This window comes from Rhinoderma darwinii, chromosome 2 (genome assembly GCF_050947455.1).
Source record: "Rhinoderma darwinii isolate aRhiDar2 chromosome 2, aRhiDar2.hap1, whole genome shotgun sequence".
NCBI lineage: Eukaryota > Metazoa > Chordata > Amphibia > Anura > Rhinodermatidae > Rhinoderma > Rhinoderma darwinii.
Window position 1 is genome coordinate 310,092,235 of NC_134688.1, and position 12,206 is coordinate 310,104,440.

General features: G+C 41.8%; 1 protein-coding gene across 1 annotated transcript in view; it reads left to right on the forward strand.

The window, feature by feature from the left end:
* Nucleotides 1–329: 329 nt before the first annotated feature.
* The window catches only part of PKP1 (plakophilin 1), a 443,197-nt gene continuing 431,320 nt past the window's right edge, over nt 330–12,206 (forward strand). Inside the window, exon 1 of the mRNA XM_075850634.1 lies at nt 330–705. Within this exon, the coding sequence (XP_075706749.1) occupies nt 498–705 (208 nt within the window). The 5' untranslated portion in view covers nt 330–497. The remainder of the gene's footprint in view (nt 706–12,206) is intronic.

The window sequence follows — 12,206 nt, forward strand, 5'->3', positions numbered from 1 at the left end:
ATAGTTGCTTACACCCACATGACGCATACTAAACGTGTACGGAGACGATACACATCTGTACGTCTTGTCTTTGTGCTAGAGTCGGACTGTAGTCCAGAAACATGTCCGTGTCGTTCCCGCTTTCCTACTCATACACATTGGACACTGAGAAGTTGGTGAATGTCAACCTCTGCACTGTATAGACTTGAGCTCGGCACCGGAATCCCTGAACATGTTCTTCCACACGTGCTGCGTTCTACCCAAACTCTCGTGACTAAACTGATTGGTCACAAGCAGATTTTAAGACACAACTAAGGAGTGGTTGGAAATATCAAGGAGTGTCACACAAACGCTGGTACGCCCTAACAGAGCTAGACCTGTACAGACTTCACTGGCAAGGAAGTTGTCAGAGAGACACATCTGTTGAGCTGTGTGTGACTTTTGCGTTCGTCCATTTAACCAGGAATTTGTTCACATTGCCCTGTATTCCAACTCTACATATACGCACATCGCTTACCATGTTGTCCTCATCTTCCCCTCTGAAAACTGCCCTGGCATCAGAAGTCTTTCTGTGGCAAAATGAATCTTCCTTAGCCGTCCCTTCCGATAATTGCCTGAGGAGCGGGGCTAGCGGCGACCAGCGTGTTAAAGAGCAAGTAATGATGACAGTAAAGAGGCAGAAGCCGAAGAATTCGCAGTCGTCCACCTTGAATTACGGCTCTAGAGGTAAATGGATATTGAACCTGATTTCTAGTGCTCTAATGTAATAATGGGCCGTGTCGCTACAAAGCGATTTCTGGAAATGATGCGTCTTTTTATTTTTTTACTGAGGCAATATGAAAGTGTTGTTCTTAAGGCAATTTTGTGCTCAGTTGTGGTTTTTTTTTTCTCCAAACGCAGCATGCGTTTTTTTCAGTCGTTTTTTTTCCATAGGCTTCTCTAAAACGACTTAAAAAAACACCAGAAAAAAGCACGTTCACACACAGCGTTTTGCTGCATTTTTGTGCGTTTTTCTTGTGGCGTTTTTAATGGCTTCTTTGCAGCCTTTTTTTAATGCAGTTTTAAGTTCAAGCGGATGTTACCGTCTGTAGCAAAATATCAAATGCACTACTCACGACTGCGTTTTGTTTTGTGGCGTTGAGGCAATTTTGTGGTCATTGTTTTTGTTTTTTTTTACTAAACACAACATGCTTTGTGTATGGCGTTTTTTCAGGCGTTAGGGTATGTGCACACACAAAATCAAAAACGTCTGAAAATACAGAGCTGTTTTCAAGGGAAAACGGCTCCTGATTTTCAGCCGTTTTTTAAGCAAACTTGCGTTTTTTAAGGCAGTTTTTGAGGCAATGAAAAACGGCTCAAGAACTGACATGCACTTCTTTTTCGTGGGCGTTTTTTTATGTGGCAGTTTTTCAAAACGGCTGCGCAAAAAAAAGTGCTGTCAGAACAGAACGCCGTTTTTCCCATTGAAATCAATGGGCAGATGTTTGGAGGCGTTCTGCTTCCAATTTTTCTGCCGTCTACGGCCTGAAAAACAGCCGAAAATAAGCCGTGTGAACAAGCCCTTATTCCCAAAGCACAGTGTGTGTAGCGCATTTAATATTTTACTATAGACTTTAACCTGGCAGCACTTAGGCTGGGTTCACATGAGCACATTAACGTCCGTAATGGACGGACGTATTTCGGCCGGGAGTCCCGGACCGAACTCAGTGCAGGGAGCCGGGCTCCTAGCATCATAGATATGTACGATGCTAGGAGTCCCTGCCTCGCTGCAGGACAACTGTCCCGTACTGTAATCATGTTTTCAGTACGGGACAGTAGTTCCACGGAGAGGCAGGGACTCCTAGCATCGTACATAACTATGATGCTAGGAGCCCGGCTCCCTGCAGTGAGTTCGGTCCGGGACTTCCGGCCGAAATACGTCCGTCCATTACGGACGTTAATGTGCTCGTTTGAACCCAGCCTTAGGGTATGTGCACACGCTAGCTTGCTTTTACGTCTGAAAAGACAGACTGTTTTCAGGAGAAAACAGCTGCCTCGTTTCAGACGTAAATGCAGCTCCTCGTATTTTGCGAGGCTTCTCTGACAGCCGTAAATTTTGAGCTGCTCTTCATTGAGTTCAATGAAGAACGGCTCAAATTACGTCTGAAAGAAGTGTCCTGCACTTCTTTTGACGACGCGTAAATGACAGGTTTGTCTGCACAGTACGTCGGCAAACCCATTCAAATGAATGGGCAGATGTTTGCCGACGTATTGGAGCCCTATTTTCAGACGTAAAACGAGGCATTATACGCCTCGTTTACGTCTGAAAATAGGTCGTGTGAACCCAGCCTAAAAAATGCACGGCAAAATGCTCACAGAAACGACATTAAAAATGGCATAAAAAAGTGTGTGAATAGAACCTTAAAACGCTTTAAAAAAATGTTTTCCACTTTAATAACACTGGCTTTTTTTAAACATTTTATGTTTCAGTTTAACCCCTTAATGACCGGGCCATTTTGCACATTAATGACCAAGGATTATTTCTTGTTTTTTCACGGTCGCATTCCAAAAGTCGTAACTCTTTTTTTATTCCGTCGACATAGCCGTATAAGGGCTTGTTTTTTGCAGGACGAGTTGTATTTTGTAATTGTACCATTTTTAGATGCTTATAACATATTGATTAACTTTTATTAACTTTATTTTAGGAGAAAATTGAAAATAAGCAGCTATTCCAGCATTGATTTTCACGTTATAAATTTACGCCGTTTACTATGCAGCGTAAATAACATGCTAACTTTATTCTATGGGTCGGCACGATTACGGGGATACCAAATATGTAAAGGTTTTATATGTTTTTTTCTACGTTTGCACAATAAAAACCCTTTTAGAAAAAAATTACTTGTTTTTGCATCGCCGCGTTCCAAGAGCCGTCATTTTTTTATTTTTCCGTAGATGTGGCCGTACGTGGGCTTGATTTTTGCGGGACAATGTGTAGTTTTCATTAGTACTATTTTGGGGTACATAGGACTTATAGATTAACTTTTATTTTATTTTTTATGGGGGGAATGGGAGAAAAGAGAGAATTTTGTCGTTGTTTTTTGCGTTTTCTTTGGACGCCGTTCATCCGGCGGTTTAATTAATATGTTCATTTTATTGGTCAAGTTGTTACGATCGCGGGGATACCATATATGTGTATGTGTGATTTGTTTTGACCGTTTTACTAAATAAAACCACTTTTTGGGCCACTTTATTTCACTTTGACTGTAATTTTATTTTTATTTTTTTCACAAACTTTATTTAACTGTTTTACATTTTTTTTTTTTTTGTCCCACCAGGGGACTTCACTATGTGATGTGCCGATCGCATATATAATGCTTTGGTATACTTCGTATACCAAAGCATTATTGCCTGTCAGTGTAAAACTGACAGGCAACCTGTTAGGTCATGCCTCTGGCATCGCCTAACAGGCAGATGCTGAAGACAGACCTGGGGGTCTTTGTTAGACCCCCGGCTGTCATGGAAACCCGACGGCGACCCGCGATTTGTTTGCGGGGGCGCCGATCGGGTGACAGAGGGAGCTCCCCCCTCTGTCAAACACATTAAATGCCGCTGTCACTATTGACAGCGGCATTTAATGGGTTAAACTGCCGGAATCGGCGCGCGCTTCGATTCCGGCAGTTGCAGCAGGAGCCAGGCTGTGTAGAACAGCCGTGCTCCTGCCGCTGATCGCGTGGGTAAACTGTCAGTACCCGCGCGATCACAGGACGGATATATCCGTCCTCCTGCGCGAACTAGCAGCTGCTGAGGACGGATATATCCGTCCTTCGGCGTTAAGGAGTTAAAGAGGCTCTGTCACCAGATTTTGCAACCCCTATCTCCTATTGCAGCAGATCGACGCTGCAATGTAGATAAGAGTAACGTTTTTCTTTTTAAAAAACGAGCATTTTTGGCCAAGTTATGACCATTTTTATATTTATGTAAATGAGGCTTTCTAAAGTACAACTGGGCGTGGTTAAAGTACAACTGGGCGTGTATTGTGTGTGTACATCTGGGCGTTTTTACTTCTTTTACTAGCTGGGTGTTGTGAATAGAAGTGAATGATGCTGACGAATCAGCATCATCCACTTCTCTTTACAACGCCCAGCTTCTGGCAGTGCACAGACACACAGCGTGTTCTCGAGAGATCACGCTGTGACGTCACTTCCTGCCCCAGGTCCTGCATCGTGTCGGACGAGCGAGGACACATCGGCACCAGAGGCTACATTTGATTCTGCAGCAGCATCGGCGTTTGCAGGTAAGTCGATGTAGCTACTTACCTGCAAACGCTGATGCTGCTGCAGAATCAACTGTAGCCTCTGGTGCCGAGGTGTCCTCGCTCGTCCGACATGATGCAGGACCTGGGGCAGGAAGTGAGTGACGTCACAGCGTGATCTCTCGAGAACACGCTGTGTGTCTGTGCACTGCCAGAAGCTGGGTGGTAACGAAGAGAAGTGGATGATGCTGATTCGTCAGCATCATACACTTCTATTCACAACGCCCAGCTAGTAAAACAAGTAAAAACGCCCAGATGTACGCACATAATACACGCCCAGTTATACTTTAACTTTAAACACGCCCAGTTGTACTTTAGAAAGCCTCATTTACATAAATATAAAAATGGTCATAACTTGGCCAAAAATGCTTGTTTTAAAAAAAAACAACAAAAAAAACGTTACTCTTATCTACATTGCAGCGCCGATCTGCTGCAATAGGAGATAGGGGTTGCAAAATCTGGTGACAGAGCCTCTTTAAGTTGTCAGAAAAATGATATTTGTGAAGGAGGCCTTATAAAGCAGCACAGTCTATAAATAAAATTGTGACATAATCTACTATCTCAATGTTCAATGTATATACTTCTGAAGACACAAAAAGAGTATACTGCAGGCATCTTGACTTCCATTATAAAAAAAACAAACTTTTTCAGTACAGTTAGGCTGAATTCACACATCGCGTATTTGTTGCAGGTTTGGATGCCAATTTTTGAGCCAATGCCAGGAGTGTATTTAGGAGGAAGAAGTATACGGCCTCAATCACACGACCATGCATTTGCGGCCGTTTACTATCCAAAATAGCGGAGTGGCAATTTTAACCTATGGGCCAATGCACACGACCGTGGTTTCCACGGTACGTGTATTGCTCGTAGTCCGGACCGCAAAAAAAATAGGACATGTCATTATACGGTCCGGATTTGGGTTTCGGGCTCATTGAAATCAATGTGTGTACGGCCCGTGAATTGCGGACGGCCTGCGAATGACACCCCGCAGCTCGTTGGAGCCGTAATCATGGACCGTGCAGGCGGCTACGGCTGTGTGCATGAGGCCTAAATTCTTCCTTTAAATTCACCATTCCTTTTGAAACCACTTCTGACTTTAGCTCAAAAACCTGCACCAAATCTGCGATGTGCGAATATCAGTATGAAAAATTGTAACCTGCTCCTTCATACTTCATTTAAGATATTTTATTTTAGCTGTGCTTATTTTAGATAATCACCAAGCTAATGTTGGCAATGCTCCTATTGACCGTAATGCTCATGTACAGTGTGAATCTCTTGCCTACTGCCAAGCTATTGCACACGTGACTGCCTGGAAGAAATTGCACATCTGGATTAAAAAAATAAAAATTCATTATTTTGCAAAAAATATATTTTATTGCCCATGCTTTAAAATAAACCAAAAAAATCTACACGTATTAGGATCTACACAACCGTAATAACCTGAAAATATAATTTAATAGGTTATTTAGCGTGGAATGTGAACAGAATAAAAAATAAACAAACAATGCAGAGAGTCGCTTTTTCCTATGTTCACTCCGTAAAAATAAATAAATTATATAATTTACACAGTGAATGAACCATGCAGGATTTTTTCTTTCTCCCGCATAAAACAAGGCCTCATACAGCCACGTCAATGAAAAAATAAAAAGTTATGGCTCTTGAAAGACAGAGAGGCAAAAACGGAAAAATTTAGCTGGTCATTAAGGCCTTTTCAGGCCTAGTCATTGAGGTAGATAGAAAAAAATTATTTGTTTTTGCATTGCCGCATTCCAATAGCCGTCACTTTTATTTTTCTGTCGATGTAGCCATTTGTGGGCTTGTTTTTTGCAGAACAAGGTATAGTTTTCATTGGTAGTTTGGGTTATATGGGACTTATTGGTAAACTTTTCTTTTACTTTTTTCGGGGGAATGGGGGAAAAAAAGGAATTTTGCCATTGTTTTTTGTTGTACCGTTCACCCGGCAGTATAATTACTGTGTTAACTTCATTGTTCAAGTCGTAATGATCACGGCTTTACCATATATGTGTACTTTATATATTTTCTTTTACACTTTATTTAACTGTTTTTTGTCTTTTAGTCCCAATAGGGGACTTCTCTTCGCGATCTTTTGGTATTGCCGATACAATGCTTTGGTATACTTAGTATACCAAATCATTATTATCTGTCAGTTTAATACTGACAGGCAATCTATTAGGTCATGCCTTTGGCATGAACTAATGGGCAGCTACTGATGGCACACCGGGGGGGCTTTCTTATTCCCCCAGCTGCTATAGTAACCCATCAGCACCCCATGACTGCGCCACTGGTGTGCCGACAGAGGGTGACAGACGGAACTCCCTCCCTCTGTCAAAAACCTTCAATGCCGCGGTCGCTATTGACCACGGCATCTAAGGGGTTACAGTGCCGATATTGGAGTTCTCTCCAAATCCGGCAGTTGCGGCAGGAGCTAGGCTGTGCTCCTGGCGCGGATTTCGTTGGTACAATGGCAGTACCCACGAGATACAAGTGACAGATATGTCCATCACGATTCGGCAAAAACGTGGCGTGAACCTAGCCTTCAGAAAAAGGTTGGGTAACTGGATAAATACATTGCATTCATTATCTTGTACTGTTGCTGTCAATTTAGACCGGTCAGACATTTATCTGGCCTGTCTAAATTTGCAGCAATAGTATAAAATATTGAATACAATGTATTTACATAGATAGACCTCATACGCACGACCGTAAAGGTTTCTTCTGTCCACAAATATGGATCCGATGGCTAATGATACACATCTGTAGCCGTCCACAATTGTGGAAGCGCCCATAGACTTCTATTGGCGAATCCATGCCGCAATTGCGGACAAGAATAGGACATGTTCGATCATTTCTACGACCTGAACACACATCCGTAAATATACGGAAAGGTGTCCGTGGCCAATAGAAATAAATGGATCCGCTTGTTCATACGTAATTACAGATTCCATAATTACAGATGAAAATTACGGTCATGTGCATGGGACCTTAGGCCTCTTTCACAGAGCAGTATTCTAGTATTTTGTTTTAGTACTTGTATGACAAAACTAGGAGTGAAACCTACGCAGAGAAAAAGTATAATGGAAGCATTTGCACTTTTTCTCTGCTTTGGACCAACTTCTGACACTGGCTATTTTAACAGGCCTATGAAAATAAAAAAGGCCGTTAAAAACATCAACTGTTTTTCATGGGCGTTTTTCATTAGGGTATGTTCACACGGCTGTAAATGCCCAAAAAAACGGCTGAAAATGCGGAAGCTGAACGCCCCCAAACATCTGCCCATTGTTTTCAATGGGAAAAACTGCGTTTCGTTACGACGGCGTTTTTTTTTTTGCATGGCCGTTTGAAAAAGTGCATGTCACTTCTTGGGGCGTTTTTCATTGGGTCAATAGAAAAACCGCTCCAAAAACGGCCATAAAAAACGTATCAAAAAATGCTCGATGCCTAAAAAACGGCTGAAAATCACATTCTGTTTTTCTCTTAAAAACAGTTCTGTATTCTACAGACGTTTTTACTTAAGCGTGTGAACATACCCTTAGTGTGTCTCTAAAATGTAATACATTTCCAGGCCGTGTGACTGTTTTAACGGCCATTTGTCATCCGTTTGCCATCTGTTTTTCATGGCCATTAAATAAACGGATGAATTTCATTCGTCAGGGTTTTTTTGGTCCCAACCCTCTGAAAACACCACAGTGCCCATGTGGGTAGTGTCGCAATGCTGCTGAAGATAGTACCCTTATAGATAGTGTAACAGTGCCCACTGTAGATATTGCCACCCCCCTCTCTAGGAATGGAATCCCTGGCCACAGCTCTGCCGACACATTGGTCGTGGATTTTCGCATCTTAAAGCCCCTAATGTCACTTTGCATATTCGGACAAGTGACGTCAAGGGCTTTCCCAAGACAGGAGTTCTGGGCGAGAGAGCTTGCGATGCTCTGGCTGGGGACTCCATAGTTGCAAGGCCACATTTAAAGGATTCGCGGGCTGACAATGGTTGCTATGGCAACCAGAGACCTAACAATGGCCTCCGGATCTTCCATCTACGGAAGACTGGTCGGTTCTGCCGAGGACTCACTATGCTTCCTGTTAGTGAGTAACTGACAGCTCTAATACACTTCACTACGCATGTAGTGCAGTGTATTAGAATAGTGATCAGGGCTTCCTGCCTTCAAGTCCCCTAGTAGGACTAAAAAAAAGTTAAAAAGCTGTATAAAAATTGATCCTTTACCATAATGGCTAATCCTGTCTCTTCGGGATGGATGTCTGTCCTCTTCCTGGATTGTCAAAAGACTCTGGTTCCGCTCCTTCACTCTCATCTTCTTTTTCCCCCTCCTTCCTCCGGATCTCTTGGAGACGATAAGTACTGAAACTGTTCAATGACATAATGCTTCATTGTTTTGTTGTTTACGAGTACTGCTGACTCACATTTCTTGATTTTTTTTTTTTTCCCTATCCAATGTATCCAGGTATTCAGTATACACTTTATGTTATATCGTGCTGACAAAGATTTGGCATGTGTCTTTTGCTTTATTTTTCTTGCATGTAAAATCAATAAAAAAATTGTTGTTAAAAAAAAAAAGTATAAAAAAAAAAAAAAAAAGTTTTAAATAAAGTAATAAAATAAAAAATCTCCCTTTTTCCCTTATCAAGTCCTTTAGGATATGTTCACATGGAGTGTTTTCAGGTGTATTTCGGGGCGTTTACACCTCTAAAAATACCTGAAAAACTGAAGCAGAGTGCCTCCAAACATCTGCCTATTGATTTCAATGGCAAATACGGCGTTCTGTTCTGTTTCTGTTTCCAAAAACGGCACATAAAAAGACGCCCGTGAAAAAGAAGTGCATGTCACTTCCTGGGACGTTTTTGGAGCCGTTTTTCATTGACTCTATTGAAAAACAGCTCCAAAAACGGCCCTTAAAAATGCAGCGAAAATTGCGAGTTTGATTAAAAAACGCCTAAAAATCAGGAGCTGTTTTCCCTTGAAAATAGCTTTGTATTTTCAGACGTTTTTGGTTAAGCGTGTGCACATACCCTTATTATGAAATAAAAAAAATAACAAAATATTAGTATCGCTGCGTTACGGCCCGTAGTACAAAAGTATTTTGTTACTTGATGGACAAATAAAAAAGTTATGGTTCTTAGAATATGGCAACACAAAAAGTAAATGAGTTTTATTAAAAAGTATTTTATTGTGCAAACGCCGTAAAACATGAAAAAACTAAATACATATGGTATCGCCGTAAACGTATCGACCTGCACAATAAAGTGAATATCATTTATAGTGTACAGTGAACGCTGTAAAAATAAAAAGAATAAGGAACAATAGCGGAATTGCTGTTTTTTAGTCACCACGCCTCTTAAAAAAATCAAATAAAATCTGATCAAAAAGTCACATGTACCCCAAATTAGTACCAATGAAAACTAAAGATTGTCCCACAAAAAATAAGGCCCCACACTGCTTAGTGGTAAAAAAAAAAAAAAAAGTTCTCACAATATGGTGACAGAATATGGGATTATAATTTATTTACCCCATTATTATACCCTCCTATTATGCCCTGTTCTACTCCGCACAGTTTACATATACTCTGATGTACTCTGCACAGATTACATATGCTGCCACAGTATAAACTGAAATACCAGGGAAACCCCAAATAAAACTACCACCAAGCAAAATCTGCGCTCCAAAAGCCAAATGGCACTACCTCCCTTCTGAGCCCCTACAGCGTGCCCATACAGCAGTTTACGTCACATATATGGCATCGCAATACCCGGGAGAACCTGTTTAACAGTTTGAGGCATTTGTCTTCAGTGGCACAAACTGTTCACAACATATTGTGCACTAAGATAGCATGTCACTGGAAAATCCACTGAGCATTATTTTCTTGTAAAAAAACACATTTTGGGTCAAAATACTCACTTAAAAAAAGGCCTTAAGGTGTGTAGTTTTTAAAATGGTGTCACTTGAGGGTTTGTTTTACTATTTGACCTCAGATCCTCTGATATTGTGGGCCAATGCTGTGAAAATCACCGAAATAGGCCTCAAATGCGCTGTTTCACTCCTGAGCAAAAAAGTTATCGCTAAATAAAAAAGTTATAGCTCTTTGAATGAGTCGATGAAAAAACTTAAAAAATAGCTTGGTCATTAAGGCCTAAAATAGGCTGTCACTAAGGGGTTAAACTAGGCTGCGTCATAAAGGGGCTAAAGTAGCGCTGTGCCCAATGAGTCCCCTTCTGAGGGCCAGGATCAGTTTTTAACGCCTGTCACAAGGATGGCTTTCTGCAAAACATCCATTAAAAACAGATCCACTGACTTATATGGGGGTTGTTGGGCCGTGAAAACGGCCAAAGATAGAACATGTTCTATTTTTTGACAGCCAGTTTTCACAGCCCGGTAAAAAAACAGCCGTGTGAACATACCCATAGAACTTCATTGTTCTGAAAGCGGATGGGTGACGGCAGTTAAAAAAACGTCCGTCATACGGCAGTTTTTTACTGTCGTGTGAATATAACCTTTGGCATCCAAATACTGATCAGAATACTGCCGTGTGAAAGGCTCCATTCACACCACGTTTTTGTATCCTGTTGAAATGTATTGTTCTTTTTTTTAGATGTCTATCCTGTTGCATCCTGGTGCCATTGATTTTTATTGTACAAAGAACAGAATACATCTAGATCCTCTTCATAAGGAATGATTCACACAAACACTGCGCATCTCGGACGTGAACAACTGCAGTTTTTCACGTCCGAGGTGATTCCGTTCTCAGCGCTGCGGGACGCGATGTCATGCATCACCCATAGTTGAGTCTATGTAAGGATGCGTGAAAATATAGGACATGTCCTATTTTCCCCCGGGCCCTTCACACGGTCCGTTGAAACAACGGCTGTGTGAACGGCCACATTGAATTACATAGGTCCGTGGGGTGGCAACTGTTTCAACGGCCGTCCCACGGACGTTTAGGCTGGGTTCACACGACCTATTTTCAGGCGTAAACGAGGCGTATTATGCCTCGATTTACGTCTGAAAATACGGCTCCAATACGTCGGCAAACATCTGCCCATTCATTTGGATGGGTTTGCCGACGTACTGTGCCGACGACCTATAATTTACGCGTCGTCGTTTGACAGCTGTCAAACGACGACGCGTAAAATGACTGCCTCGTCAAAGAAGTGCAGGACACTTCTTTGGACGTTTTTGGAGCCGTTTTCTCAGACTCCAATGAAAACATCTCCAAAAACGGATGTAAAAAACGCTGCGAAAATGGCGCAAAAAACGCGAGTTGCTCAAAAAACGTCTGAAAATCAGGGGCTGTTTTCCCTTGAAAACAGCTCCGTATTTTCAGACGTTTTTGGTCACTACGTGTTCACATACCCTTAAGGGTATGTGCACACGACCTCTTTTCAGACGTAATGGAGGCGTTTTATGCCTCGAATTACGCCTCAAAAGACGGCTCCAATACGTCGGCAAACATCTGCCCATTGCTTGCAATGGATCTTAGAATGTTCTGTGCAGACGAGCTGTCATTTTACCCGTCGCTGTCAAAAGAAGTGCAGGAGACTTCTTGGCACATTTTTGGAGCCATTTTCTCATAGACTATTGAAAACAGCTCCAAAAACGGCCGTAAAAAAGCTGCAAAAACGCCTAAAAATCAGGAGCTGTTTTCCCTTGAAAACAGCTCCGTATTTTCAGACGTATTTTGTTAATCGTATGAACATACCCTAACACGTTCGTGAGAATCAGGCCTAAGCAACACAAAAAAGAGGAGCCTGCCTGAAAAGGCCTTAACACCTTAATGACCGGTCCTGAAAAGGCCTTAATGAACAGCTAAATTTTCTGTTTTTGCCTCTCTGTTTCTGTTTCAGCAGCCATAATTATTATTATTTTTTTTCATTGATGTGGCTGTACGAGGACTTGTTTTATGCG